The following is a 14,635-nucleotide window of genomic DNA, read 5'->3' on the forward strand; positions in this document are numbered from 1 at the left end:
TGGTCATGTCTGACCCTCTGGAGATACAGCCCTGACCTCCTGGCCACCTCACTGAGGAGAGGGCTCATGGGGGAATGGGAATCAGCCTCACTCTGCATCTGTCCACCAGTCCTGCACCCTGGACTCCAGGACCACTCACTTGCAAGAGACACATCCAGCTGCCAGAGGAAGTGACATTTCCTGACTCATCTGGCTAAGAATGAGCAGAGTATTGCTGACCATTCCAGGGGAGTAGCTGCCACAGAAGATCAGGATGGGTACAAGCCATAGAAGATCAGAAGGAACAAAGGTCAGTCCACGTGGGAGTTCACATGGGCGCCTCACAGTCACCAACATGCCCTCGGGTTTCCCTTCCAGCCCAACACACACTCCACCTGCCCACAGTCGCCTGTGCCACCATCACACAGCCCCACAGAGCTCCAAACATCCTCAAACACACACACTCCCTACCTATAAGCAGATGCCTGTGTGCCCAGAACCCTCCTGCTCCAGTATACATGCACTACAAACCCCAATACAATCACAGCCACAGTCTTGAATACAAAAACACACCCCCAACGGCCCCCGATAATCAAACACCTAAATCCTCATATCCCACAAAAATCCACCCAACCCCATATAACCCCCCAATGCAAACACACAAACCCTTCAACAATAGCCAAATACATTCAAACCAAACTCACATACTTCTTAATATAAGACACAACCCTCAAAATCCAAATATAACACATACAATCCCCCCACAGCTGTGAACATCCACGTATGTACAAATGCCTCAGAAGCTGAGACAAACACAAAATACCATCAGAGAGACACAATGTTTCCAACCTTCTCCTAAATACTCCCCCCACAACACATGATGAACTCACACCCCCAATACAAACATACACCCATCTCCCTCTTGAGATACTATAAACAGCCTCTGTCACATCCCCTGATTATACACACACAGCTAGCAACCCCAATTTACACTGACAACCCCAGTCTCTGCAAATTCCTCCACACCAAAAATACACTCCCTAAACTCTTACCCTACAGGATGAGCATATGTATAACCCCTATACTCTGAATACACACAGATCCAACACACAAAACATTAAAAAGCATACCCTTACCTCTTCTCAAATGCCTGCACACAGAGCCTCAAAACACCCAGAACCAGCCCCACCACCCAGCCGCACCGTGCTACACCAACCGTACACTCATAAAGGCACTCAGGCCCCTCATCTCTCCCCAGATCACACATACACAGTCTCTACACAGCTTTACTATTACCCCAAACCGTCCTATACCCCAAACATACATCCATGAGTTCCCCACACAGCCCTAACCCATGACAGAGGCAGCTCTACCAGGGGCATCATGGCACCCCGAGCGGGCAAATGCCGCTGAGGTAAGTGCCTCCTATGTTGCTGCAATTCTTGCTGCTGTTGCAAATCATCCCTTGACCCCACCGAGGCTGACTGGGACACCCTAAACGGGAAGTGGCAGCATATGAGTCAGGGAAGAGGAAAACTCCCTTCCAGGTATTCCCTGTCACCATCCACTGCACCAAAACATCGGATGACCAGCATGAACAAGAAACAGAGACATGTAACTATACCATGATAGAAATGCAAATTTTTCCAGAAAAAATTTCTCCAAGGGAAGGGGGAGAACTGTGTTCCCCCTAATTATAAAGCCATGCTGTTACAATTCAAAGAAACGTCAGATACAGTACAACAGGCATTGGACTGCATCCATGTTGTAGCTAGATATGAGAAAGATAATTTTTCTGAAGCCCCAAATCTCGCTTGCCAGTAAAGGCACATGGGCCCCGCTGCCCCATCGGCCAGGAACCCAACAGAGGACCCTTAAGGGAGAGAGGGATTTCTGGGACCCTTACTGGTCTCCACCAAGGGGTGGTGCTTCACACAGCTCCATCCTTCATGGGATGACTAACAGACCTCCCTGTATTGGCAGCTCTGGAGATCGGGGTCCCTAATGACGTAACCTTGGGACAGCCCAAGCACAAGGTAGAAATTTTTGCTCAGGCGTTACAGACTCTTCAGCAGACTGGAGTGATGGGCAGCTGTCACCTCTCCGAATCCTGTACCCTGACCTCTGCCAAGGCCTCTGCCTTAGGGACCTGGCAGATCCCTGGAGCGTGGCCCTCCTCTGGGACAACTGCCCATATACTTCTCTAATTATCCTTGGGACACACATAAACAACTTTTCTTATGGCTCTCATTGACAACTGGAGCTCAAATTACAGTGCTTCCTGGGAAACCCTTCAATTATAAGCAAGGGCCACACGTTAGATTACAACGCATAATAGTCAGGGGAGTGGAAAGCATTCAGCTTCCATTGAATGTCACTACTGAAACAATCTTTATTAAAAATCTTGTAGTGGTGGTAGCCCCTTTGGCCCTACCCTTTCCCGTTACAGCTATGGATGCCTTGATGTACCGCAACGCCATTTGGAACAAACCCAAATCCCTGGTCTTCCTGGTGGAAGCTGAATATTGGGAGCCCATAAGACTGCCACCTAAGACAGCAAATATCCCCCAATAACATGTATGACAGGGGGCTGTGGGATTGCAGCCCAAAATTCAAAATTTATGACAAGAAGAAGTCATTAAACACACCATTTCTCCTTTTCAATTCCCCCATTTGGCTGCTATTAAAGCCTGCTATTAATGAGTGGCGCCTTATAAGCAACTACGGAAATATCAATGCTGATCCCCACTATTAAGGCTCCCATTTCCAACACTGTCCAGTTAATTAAGGATATCCAAAGGGCTCCAGGGAGTTACTTTGCTGTGACAATCTAGCTATTATGTTCTATTCAGTACCAGTTATTGAGGAGTCCCAGCTGCAGCCTACTTTTACTGCAGAAGGCACCCAGTATGTTCTAACCTGTCGGCCTACTGGCTATCTTAACAGCCCAGCTATTGCCCACAGTCTTTGCTGGCAAGACCTGGTGTCCCCTTGCACCGTCTGGCACTATACTGATGTTCTAATCCAGAGCCCCTCAGGAGATTGGTGCACGAGGCCCTAACATGGTTGGTGACCCATCTATAACATCCAGGTGGGCTACTGCCCCACAGAAAATTCAAGGGCTCTCCACAACTATTACATTTCTGGGCATTAACTGATCCTCTAAAAGCCAGGAAATTCCTCTTGCAGCTAAACCTCAGCTGTTAACTATTCAGCCCCCCAACACACTATAGCAAGCCCAACTCGTCTTACTTAGGTCTCTTCACACTCCGGAGGCAACAAATACCACACTTGTCCATCATTCGTAGACCCATTTATGCAGCCACGTACAAACCCTCCATATTTTACTGGCGAAGAGCTAAACAATAAGCTTTATAGCAGGCACAAAGGTCAGTTAGTCAAGCCCTCCCACTGGTTCCCCCTGGCTGCTCCTTCTGGGCTGAGAGTGGACTATGTGTCCCGGAGCCTTTGCACTAACACAGCTCCTCCTAGCTGCCTGTGGGCTTCTGGACCAGACGGCTGCTCTCTACACCACTACACCCCCTCAGAACCGATTTGGGAACTGGTTCGTTGGTTTTGGTCTTGGTTTGGTGTGCACTGATGCCAGAGTTTGCTTGCGTCTTTTGCGTTTTGGTGTACACAATGGGAAATACTCCATCTACCCTGAAGGAGAGCCCTTTGGGGCCTATATTAGATAAATGGGTGAAACATAGCCCTGAGCCTATGACTAAGAAACACATGATATACTATTGTAATAGGGTGCGGACCCAAAATATAGGATCAGAAGGGCGGTAGCCCCTGAATGGCTCACTCAACTTTTATAGGATCTCGCAGTTACAAGTGTTTTGCAAAACAGCAAGCTGCACCGGCAGTTGTTCCAACTGCCCACCCTCCCCCCATGCCGCCATCATATTCACCACCTCCTGTTTCCCCTACCCACGGGGATCAAATAGAAGTTTCTGTGTTAACCCCCAGAGCACAGGAGCCGGATTTAGTATCACCATCTAAGACTCCACAGGCCACCCAATTTGGACCGGGAGCCACTTCCACAGCAGGGCAATTTCCCTTGTGCTGACAACCTATAAGAGGCCAGGCGACGCCCTTGGACTTGAGGCGCCCCATTCTAATTTCCCCACAGGAGCCCCAGGGAACTTTGACAGTGGGGAACGAGTTGATTGACTCTCCGATAGATACCACTCCTCAAACCCTCCCTGTTTATCTTAAGAGGCTTGTAAATATTAAACAAAGGGGAAACAAAGTCATCCTAGGAAAAACTTGCCTGTATCTTTGAGATGCAAACGTCCTTTCTGGTCTTCTCCGGAACCCTCATCTCTGCCATCTTTTTAAAATGCATCATTTTAAAAGAGGGTAAAGTAATTTAGAAATTGACTTATCAAGGATAAATAAAAAACCTAAGTGTCTTTTCTGTAAAAATTCAGCCATCTAGACAAGTGAGTTTGATTTTTTCCATCTGTCAGAAACCTAATTTGAATCCAACCTCTTTTTGTAAACTGAGGGGTTTCACGTGGCTGTACCTGACTCCCTGCTGAAATTTGGAAATGACAACTATGACGTCTCTGTATGTTTGTGTCCTCGTATGTGTCTTTGTCTTTGGATAACATTGCTGAGGTTGATTTGTGGATGAGCTCTATTTAATTGGCTTAAAGAAAAGTGAGCACTTACAAACCAAACTATTCTAAATACAAGAGAAATTGAGCTAAATGAGCTTCAGGTTCATGTGAACTGGGAAATAGTCAGTATTAATTAGACCTGGTACTAACGTTCGTTTGTTGATCTAATTAATATAGACATGCTGTCCGAGTCATCAACATTAAGTATAATACTTTTATTGTGCCTAGGTTTAATATAAGCTAAATAAAATCTTGTTATATCTATTGCAAATTTGTCAGCAAGGAAATAACCTGATGTGAAGAAACTTTTAAGGAAAGAAAATGCAAATGAAATAAGAGCTTTAGGTGAACTTTTTAAAATACTTATCTTTTAGGAAGGTCTATCTAAAATTAGTCTCTCCAGATATTTGACCACTTGAAAGTCAGAATTGTGCTAAAATAAGTGACAGAAGGTTTATGGAACGTGGACCCTGAAAAAAAGAGTTCTGTACGTGGTCAGGATTGACTAAGTTTAAAATAAGTTTAATTGAGTAAATAAATTTTAAAAGTAAGCTGGTGCAAAACTTGAATTTCACTTTTCTCTCTGTTAAGAAGACAAGGTTTCTTAAGATTTTGGACTGCCTTTGATACCAGATTTTAAGTTTTTCTACCTTTTAAGAGATCTGTTCTGTACTTGCCTTTGAAATCCTTTATTGTTACTTTGGCTAACTGAATAACTATTGTTTCACAGTGACATGTGATCCTATCTGACTGTTTTAAACCCTTTTCTTATTTTTCGGACAAAACTTCCCAAATCAAATTATAATGAAGTTCCTTTGAGCCCTAGCTAACTTTGGGGTGCTTCAAAGGGCCCCTGAAACATCCCAAAGAGAGATATTAACTAATTCGGTTGGCTTGGTATGTTGAATTACACGGGAAGTGTTGTCAAATAAGCAATAAATCTTCTTAGGTTACATTGTATGCCAAATGATACAGGTATTCTACAGATTATATGGAGTTCCTAAAATTTGGTATGTCCTGGTAAAATGTTACCAGTCAGAATTCTCTTTATTATCGGAAAGTGTTGCATGTCACCGCAGTAACCACGTTACTTTGTCAATTGCATCGTAATCAGATTTAAACGTGCCTTCTCTTTGTTTCTTTTCAAGTAGCCAAATGTATGTCTCAGCCCACTCATCTTTGTAAAAATAGACATAGAAGTCTTTCAAATGCTGTTTTAGCAGGAAGTTACTGATGTGTCTGTGCCGTTTACAGTGATTCTGTATATACTCCCCAGCTTCAAAAACACTTCGAACTGCTGCTGTGGTTTCTGGAAGAGTCAGCTGTTGGTTCCTCAATTACACCTGTGCAGCTCGGGTCTGAGTTTTTAAAGAATAGTTAACTTTTAAAGAAGTTTCTTTATCAAAAGAGCAGTTTGAGTTATAGCCATGGTTTTTGCTGGGTTAACATTGGCTTCAGTTAAATCGTTTCAATTATAAAGTAAGTATAACTATGGTGAAGAAGCTTGTCTCATTTTTAAATGCTGAATCACATTTTATTTCTTGAATTAATGCGATAGAAACGTCAAAATTCCGGACCACTGGAATATGCCAACTTTTTTGTTTTGGGGTTGTGTGTATAGATTTTTTTTTTTTTTTTTTAAAGGATTTTCTTATTTATTTATTTATTTATTTATTTATTTTTGGCTGTGTTGGGTCTTCGGTTCGTGCGAGGGCTTTCTCCAGTTGCGGCAAGCGGGGGCCACTCTTCATCGCGGTGCGCGGGCCTTTCTCTATCGCGGCCCCTCCCGTCGCGGGGCACAGGCTCCAGACGCGCAGGCTCAGCAATTGTGGCTCACGGGCCCAGCTGCTCCGTGGCATGTGGGATCTTCCCAGACCAGGGCTCGAACCCGTGTCCCCTGCATTAGCAGGCAGATTCTCAACCACTGCGCCACCAGGGAAGCCCCGTGTGTATAGATTTTGTTGTGCTGATTTGTTTGCTTGTTTTTTTAAAGAAACTGAAACTGCTATGTCTGCTAGTGGAAGAAAATGCTTTGTTTTGCTCTGAAGATTCTGAAATTATTCAGGCATATCGTGGTTCATAGATTACAAGGAATAATGCTAGTTAAATGCCAATGAACTATTTTTACTCTTTTTATACGAAATGTACAAATTTCGGGGGGGGGATGATGGTGGCAGCGGTGCCGCTTAACTACCTTATGTAAAACACTTGAACATTTTCATCAATATTGCCATCATCTGTTTAATACTCCCAGTATATTTTCTCAACGTGTTTACCTAAAGTTGTATGGAATGACATAATACGCAATAAAATCTGAATTACACCCCCCCCCCAAAAAAAAGTGCCTCCTTAAGTCTTTCGTCATTGTACACAGTTATGGTTTCACTCTGATGCCTTTGCAAAAATGCTTCCTCTTCAAGAAGATTTATAGAAGGGACCTTCGGATAAATACAAGTTTCTGGTTTTCAGACCATAAAGGTGAACTGGGTAAGATCTTGAAGAATTCTAATGGGAAAACTGATGGCTTCATAAAGCTGTTAACAAAAACGATTAGTTGCACATAACTGGGTAAACTGGTGACTATGGTTATAATTTGTATGGTTTCTATCTGAAAAATGGCTGTTTTAAATCTGTGTTTTCCAGGTGTAAGCAAAAGTCTCCCCTTAAACTAATTATGACTTACAGTAATTTTTTAAATTATACCCTTGTAAGCAGAATTGAAACATTTATCTTTTTCTCTCCACCTGGTTGATCCTGCCAGTAGCGTATGCCTGTCTCAACGATTAAGCCGTGCATGTCTAAGTATGCACTGCTGGTACACTGAAACAGCGGATGACTCACTAACTCAGTTATGGTACCTCTGGTCGCTCGCTATTGCAATTGGATTACAAGTAGTTATACTGATCATTGTTCTTTGTTTCCAGATTGTTTGCTCTTTGTGTCTCCCTGCTGCACTGTGTCTTTGTTAACGTTACTAGCTGCATTACTTATATCCTGTCTATTTTATAAGATTGGTGTCTCTTACAGTACCCAGTATGTAACCAGGCATCCAACAATACTTCTATGGCTAAACATCTTGAGGAAATGGATCACATTTATAACATAAAATAATTGTAATAGTGTGATTCTAGGTATGGGAGGAAGCAACAAGGGAAAATGTCTCCTGGGTCATAATTAGATAGAGGATCCAGAGGATCTTTAATTATCAATAGGGCCTAGTCCAAAAACTAGCACCTGGAGTGGCATATCAAGAATTCTCCCCTGACCTGGGATAAGCCTCCCAGCACCGTGGGACAAAATTTGATCCTGAAATGTCTCCCAAATATTGGTCAAAATCCTGACCAAGAGGAGAGGATCTGAGAAATGGAATATTGCCTGACACATCAGTCATTAGCGATTGCAGCCCTCCAACGTGAGCCGGTGAGCCCTGACGAAACTCAGGATATGAGAATATAGGATACAGGCCCCGGGTAGCTGAGGTACATATCCAATGAATGATTTCAGTGAGCCCAGACTCTTGCATCTTCCCATACATAGAAAACTGCCAAATTCCTTAACTTGAGATGCTGCTTCCCAGGCTTGGAGCTCTCAAAATTCCCGTCAAATAGATCATAACTCTCAACTTTTAGGCTGAGAATATTTTTTTAAGGCTACAGGTGTAAAGGAGACACTTTCCAGAGAGGAACAACAACAACAACAAAAAAACAACGTTTGGAACACTGGCACCGATGGTGGACACTCCCGGAAAGTTCCATCTGACGAAGCAATTAGAAGGGCCGTCACCCCTTTTTCCACAAGACTGTGGAATGGACATTGACAGTAGGGAATTGGAACAGGGAGGAGCCAAATCTGACTACACGTTGGATCTGTTTCTTTGACTTTAACCTTTGCCTTCTGCTGCTTTTGTTCACTAAAAGGATACTGTCTGTACATAATGGCCTGCCTCGGGGGAACCCTGTTCCTCTGCCTGAATGTTAAACCAAAGTGCCTTTGTTCAGGGAAACATACGGACTCTGTCCACCTGTGGATGGCTGCAATTAAGAAGAAATTAACACATCCCCTCCCTGAGGCTGGCCATTCCAGGGGATATTCGCAAAACTTATGGCCCTTTTACTTTACCTCCTCATCTCCTCCCCATCTCTGTGCTATAAAACAAACTGGCATCCAAACCCCGATAAGATGGTTATTTTGAGACTTTAGTCCGCCATCTTCTCGGTCTGCTGGCTTTCCGAATAAAGTCATATTCCTTGCCTCAACACCTCATCTCCGACTTATTGGCCTGTCGTGCGGCAAGCATAGCAAGCTTGGACTTGGTAACATCTTTACTCAGGACACGGTGTCACAAAATGGGACATTGTTTTCTGTTTGTTTGTTTTGTTTTTGTGTTTTGTGTTTGTTTTTGTTTTGGGCTGCACCACGTGGCTTGTGGGATCTTAGTTCCTCGACCAGAGATCGAACCCGCACTCCCTGCAGTGGAAGCTCAGAGTCCTAAGCAATGGCCTACCAGGGAATTCCCATGGGACACTGTTACCTTGCAGTCATGGTCCTCACCTTTGTGAGACAGAGGTAGTAGTGTAGCAGGATTGAGAACGTTGTAAAGTTTAAGATAAAGATTAGGTGGTGAGTTTTTCGGATCCGCCATCTGCGGTGGCACCGCCGCCAATATGCAGATTTTCGTGAAGACCCTGACGGGGAAGACCATCACTCTCGAGGTCGAACCCTCGGATACAATAGAAAACGTCAAGGCCAAGATCCAGGACAAGGAAGGAATTCCTCCTGACCAGCAAAGACTGATCTTTGCTGGCAAGCAACTGGAAGATGGACGTACTTTGTCTGACTACAACATTCAAAAGGAGTCCACTCTTCATCTTGTGTTGAGACTCCGTGGTGGTGCTAAGAAAAGGAAGAAGAAGTCTTACACCACTCCCAAGAAGAACAAGCATAAGAGAAAGAAGGTTAAGCTGGCTGTCCTGAAATACTATAAGGTGGATGAGAATGGCAAAATCAGTCGCCTTCGTCGGGAGTGCCCTTCCGATGAATGTGGTGCTGGAGTTTTTATGGCCAGCCACTTTGACAGACATTATTGTGGCAAATGTTGTCTGACCTATTGTTTCAACAAACCGGAAGACAAGTGATTGTATATTGGTTAATAAAAGACATGAACTAATGAACTAACGTTTAAATGTTGAGTTTTATTCCAGTGATTTTAAAAGTGGGTTTTAAGCATCAAATTAATCGCACTATTTTCTTAGGTAACCTGTACTTGGCAGAATTATGTTGCATTTGATACCAGCTGTCTAGATACAGGCCAGTTTCTTTGTACCTCAGCAGTATTGACATTTTTGACTGATAATTCTTGGTTGTAGGGACTTTACTGTGTATCACAGGGTGATGAACAGCATCTCTGGTCTGTACCCACTTGCTGCCAGGAGCACACCACCACCTACTGGAGGTTCCAGTAGGAACCTCCCCCACCCCCAGATTGAGAAACATTGGTTTGTGTGACTTGGTATTATAACCTTGCCTAAAAGGAAGCTACAATGTATTGACACTTGTTTCCTACAAAGGAAGTTTAAAGGCCGCAGAGCTGTCTTAAGAAGTTACCAGTTAAAAAATTGATCTGCATATGGCTGATTCACTTTGTTGTACAATAGAAACGAACACAGTATTGTGAAGCAATTATACTCACTCCAATAAAGATCTATTAAAAAAAAATTCAAAAAAAAAAAAAAAAAAAAAAAAAAAAAAAAAAAAAAAAAAAAAAAAAAAAAAAAAAAGATTAGGTGGTGAAAGCAGGATTTCACAGGAAGTGAATCTAGTGACACTTGCAGTGAAACGTTGTCAATTCAGAGTTAAGAAGACTGTGGACAATGTGTGGAGTTTGCAAATAAACTTCATTTTCTAGAGTCAAATCTGCCAAGGCTTCCACTAAATTTGCAGTTGTGGCTATAACCTTAAGACAACTGAGATAGGCATAAGCAACTGACTCAAGTTGCATGCTATAAGAGGCAAAAGGCCTATGTTTACTACCATGCTCACATAGTTCCGCGGGGCCTGATTATGCCATTCATGCACAAATCAAGTAAAAGGTTTTGAATAACCTAAAGTTAATCTATTAGGTAGAGATCTCTTTGCTAACTTAAAAGGGCTAATATATTTTGCCTCCAGTGGAGATCTCACCTTAAAGTTTCCGGATCAACCTGAACCTGATCATTTGGGTAACCCTAAGGCAGGCAGCTCTTGCAGTGCTTGTTTTAGCCTTGTAAAAGCCTGCTTATGTTTATTTTCCCAAGCAAAGGATTCAGGAACTAAATCTTTAATAAGTTCATAGAGTGGAAGAGGTAACAGAGAAAAATTTGGAACCCAGAGCTTGCAATAACCAGCTAAACCTAGAAATCCACAATGCTAGCACTTAGTTGTGAGTCTAGGAAGTTCCTGTATCAGCCTAATTCTCTCTGGAGATAGCTGAATTCCTTCAGTGCTTAGATTATGTCCTAGGTAATGAACAGTGTCTAGAGATAATTGTAATTTTTCCTTTGTGTTCTTTCTCAGCTAACTGTTGCAGCAAATCAATGGAATCTTTTATGCATGCCTTATGGAATCTTTACAGTAGCTGAGTACAGCAGGAGGTTATCTCCATATGGTAAAAAGGTTGATTTCTCAGGGAACTAGAGGGTACTTAAATCTTGGTGAGGTACTTGGGAGATAAAAGAAGGGGTCCCAGTGGACCCTTGAGGCATAAAAGTGCAGGTATATTGTTGATTGTTCCAAGTAAAGGCATATAGATATTGGCTGTTGGGTCTCCGGGATGCTGAAGAAAGGTGAACAAAGGTCTCCAACAGTACACCATTCCAAGTCAGTTGAAACTTGTGACAGAAGGGTGGCTAGGTTTGGAACAACAGGAAAACAGGGAATAACTTTTTATTAACAGCTCCCAAGTCCTGGACAAATCGCCATCCTGCCAGGTTTCCAACCAGGCAAGATTGGCATGCTGCAGGGACGAGTACAGGAATGACTACCTCCCGGGAAATTAAGTTTTCTACAATAGGTGTGACACCTTGTATGACCGCAGGTTTTAATAGTTGTTGAGGAAACCTAGGGAGAGGTTTAGCTACATCTATCTGAATCTTTATAGGTTTGCATTTTTTTTATTCTTCTGATGTTAACACTGTCAGAAGTAGCCCCCAAATTTGCAGGCATCTCCACCAAATTAGAGAACTTTTGCTGAACTTCCTCTTTTATGTCCAGGACAGATTGTAAGGAACATAAATAATCAGGTTCAGGTTGATCAGGAAATTTTAAGGTGAGACCTCCACTGGAGGCAAAATGTACTGGCCCTTTTAAGTTAGAAAAGAGATCTCTACCGAATAGATTAACTGGGGCTATATTGCATAGCAAAAAGGAATCTTGGTTGAGACAAAAATTCTCTCTGAACTTTATTAGGTACTCCCACTATGGAAACATCCTCTTGACTCAGAGGGACCTGTTGTTCTTTGAGGGTGGGATTTAGAGTAGAAAGCACAGCTCTGGTTCAGGCTAGGGATAGGGTGTTAAAGGGTTAGAAAATTATGTTTACAGTTAGGGTTAGGGTTTAATGCAGATTTCAAAGTAAAATATGAGAGTGGGGTTTAAAGTAGAAAGCATAGCTCCAGTATCAACTAAAATTTGGCAGTTTTTCATCAATTTTCTTTCTATTTTCCTCTGGGCTGTTTAAGGTAATTGCTGGTAATAGTTTACCAGAGAACCTCTGGAGTTCTGCCAACTAGGGGAGAGGGTCATGGGGGGGGCCCTCCCTTTAAGACAGATATGAGAGCATTTGTGAAGAGTTTGCATAGGACCTTTGAGGACACCTTTTTTTCTAGTGTCCTCACTGATTACAAATGAAACATCAACTTTGGGTCATCGAATTGATCATGGACCCCTAGGAGGTTGTAATGGGGGGAGGCCTAGGTGTTATTTTGTGTCTCTTGCCTTAGAGCTGTTGTAACTGTAAGGCTATGAGCTTGGTGGATTTCTGTTTGTGATCTTGCTCCAAGGTCCTTTCAAAATGCTCAGCTACAGTCAGGAGTTCAGTCAGGCCTACAGCCTCCCAGCCTATTTTCTGCCCTTTTATCAATCCACTAATCTCAGAAGATAATCCATTTACAAAGAGGGCAGTTAAAGTAGGCTGAGTGGCCTTTTTATTGCTTGCAACCCCAAATGCTGTAAAAAGAGAGCCTACAAACTGGCTCTAAAGTCTTCCACAGATTCACCCCTCTTTTGTTTGTATGAGTGAATAACAGGCCAATCATTATTAGGTCAATTAATAATAGACCAAGTGTGAGCAGGGAAGATTTTAGGAATAGCTTATAAAAGGTTAGTTGTTATTCTGCAAGCCTTTTTAGGTTGAGGATCTTGAATATCATCCTAGGGATTATGTCATTTTGCTTCCCGCGTCCATTCTGGGGCTTCCCCCAGTCCTACCAACATGTGTACAAGCGGATAAAGATCTAGCAGTTTGGGGACATAGGCCGTGACAGTGACTCTAAATTCTTCAAAAAATGTTGGGAGTTCCTCCCTAGGTTTAGAGAATTCTTTGACTATAGCTCTCAGTTCAGTCTTTGACCAAGAGGTAAAGGACACCTGAGGGGGCACACCTGCAACCTCAGCTAGTTTTACTTTAAATGGCAATTGTTAAATATTCTCTTGGGAATAGAAAAGTATTTCAGACAGAAAATGAGTAAAACAAGAGTACTCAGGTGAAAAAGGAAAGGGGGGGACAGTAGGAGTTAAATCTGCAGTCACATCCGTCCTATGGTCTTTTGTTTCAGGTACCTTTTGTCTCTTTAATTTTTCAGTAGCTTTCTGTTCTAAGTCTCTAAACGAAGCTATGTTGGAATCTTGAAACCTTCTGTAAACTTTTACATACCAATTAAAGCAGGCATCTCATTCTCCCTGTCCAATTTGGGAACCCTTGCTCTCCAGTGTTTTCCTCAAATGAACAATCTTGTCTAACTGGAACATTCCCCACAATGACCATTGTAATTCTAGATCAATATTAGTATAATTTTGCCATCTTTCTAAATATCTACAGCCTCCAGGACCATAGTTCTCAAATATAAAATAAGCAGGTGTGCCAGAAGCTGGCATTCTCAACTCTTTGGGGATAAAGGATCTCATTTCCTTAGCTAGCCTTTGTCAACCCAAAAGAACACACAAAAGAACTGCGCCTTAATATATCAGCAGTAACAAAGAGATGTTACTATGTCCTGGCCAAAAGAAGGCCTGGTATGCACCACCACCAATTCCCAGGGATCCTTGGACTGAGGAAAAAGATCCAACCAGCAAATCCCAAGGAATGGAGACTGCAAACTGATGCCTAACCAAATGGAGAACTATAGCCGCCACCAACAGTTCCAAGCATGGAAACTGAGGGCTGATGCCAAACAGATGGGGAAGTGCAGACTACACTGTCAGCAGTGCCCAATGTGGAATCCAGGGACCAAAATTAGGGGCTAGGGTTTACCACTCAAAAATATACTGGCAATAACCAAGAGATGTTACTGTGTCCTGGGAATTTCCATCTGAAAGGCTAGGGGTTTGGCCTCAGGGAGAATCCTCTACCAGCCAAACTGACCTGCCCTGTAAAGGAAAGCCAATTAGATTGCCAGCACAAACTCAATCAAAGAGAATGGAGCTCAAACCAAGAGGAGCTTACCAACAACCTTCAGGAATGGCAAGAAAGACAGTGAACTCAAAGCAGTTGTGGGCACCACACCTGTTTCTCCTTGTCCCAAATGTTATCAGAAATTTGCTTCAGATCCCATCACTGCCACCAATATATTTATCTTTTTCTTTTTAAAAAGATAAGCATTTAATCATAAAATCATCCTGTTAGCAAGAGGAATCATAAGAGTGGATCTTAGAAAAGTGCACATACATATTTTTATACAGAACATTTCTGGAGGGATACATATTCAACTGTTAGTGGCCACCTCTGAATGCCACCAATGTATTAAAAAACAAAATTTAACTGAGTAAATTTG

The 14,635-nt window shown here is 42.7% G+C and overlaps 2 protein-coding genes across 6 annotated transcripts in view; one reads left to right on the plus strand and one right to left on the minus strand.

The window, feature by feature from the left end:
* The window catches only part of LOC130708380 (contactin-associated protein like 5-4-like), a 218,851-nt gene that overhangs the window by 199,236 nt on the left and 4,980 nt on the right, over positions 1–14,635 (minus strand). The window lies entirely within an intron of this gene.
* Positions 9,242–9,781, plus strand: LOC103008362 (ubiquitin-40S ribosomal protein S27a). Its single transcript, XM_057548255.1, has one exon. The coding sequence runs from the start codon at positions 9,275–9,277 to the stop codon at positions 9,743–9,745; it is 471 nt and encodes a 156-aa protein (XP_057404238.1). The 5' UTR covers positions 9,242–9,274; the 3' UTR covers positions 9,746–9,781.

The sequence above is a fragment of the Balaenoptera acutorostrata genome, chromosome 6 (genome assembly GCF_949987535.1).
Source record: "Balaenoptera acutorostrata chromosome 6, mBalAcu1.1, whole genome shotgun sequence".
Classification (NCBI taxonomy): domain Eukaryota; kingdom Metazoa; phylum Chordata; class Mammalia; order Artiodactyla; family Balaenopteridae; genus Balaenoptera; species Balaenoptera acutorostrata.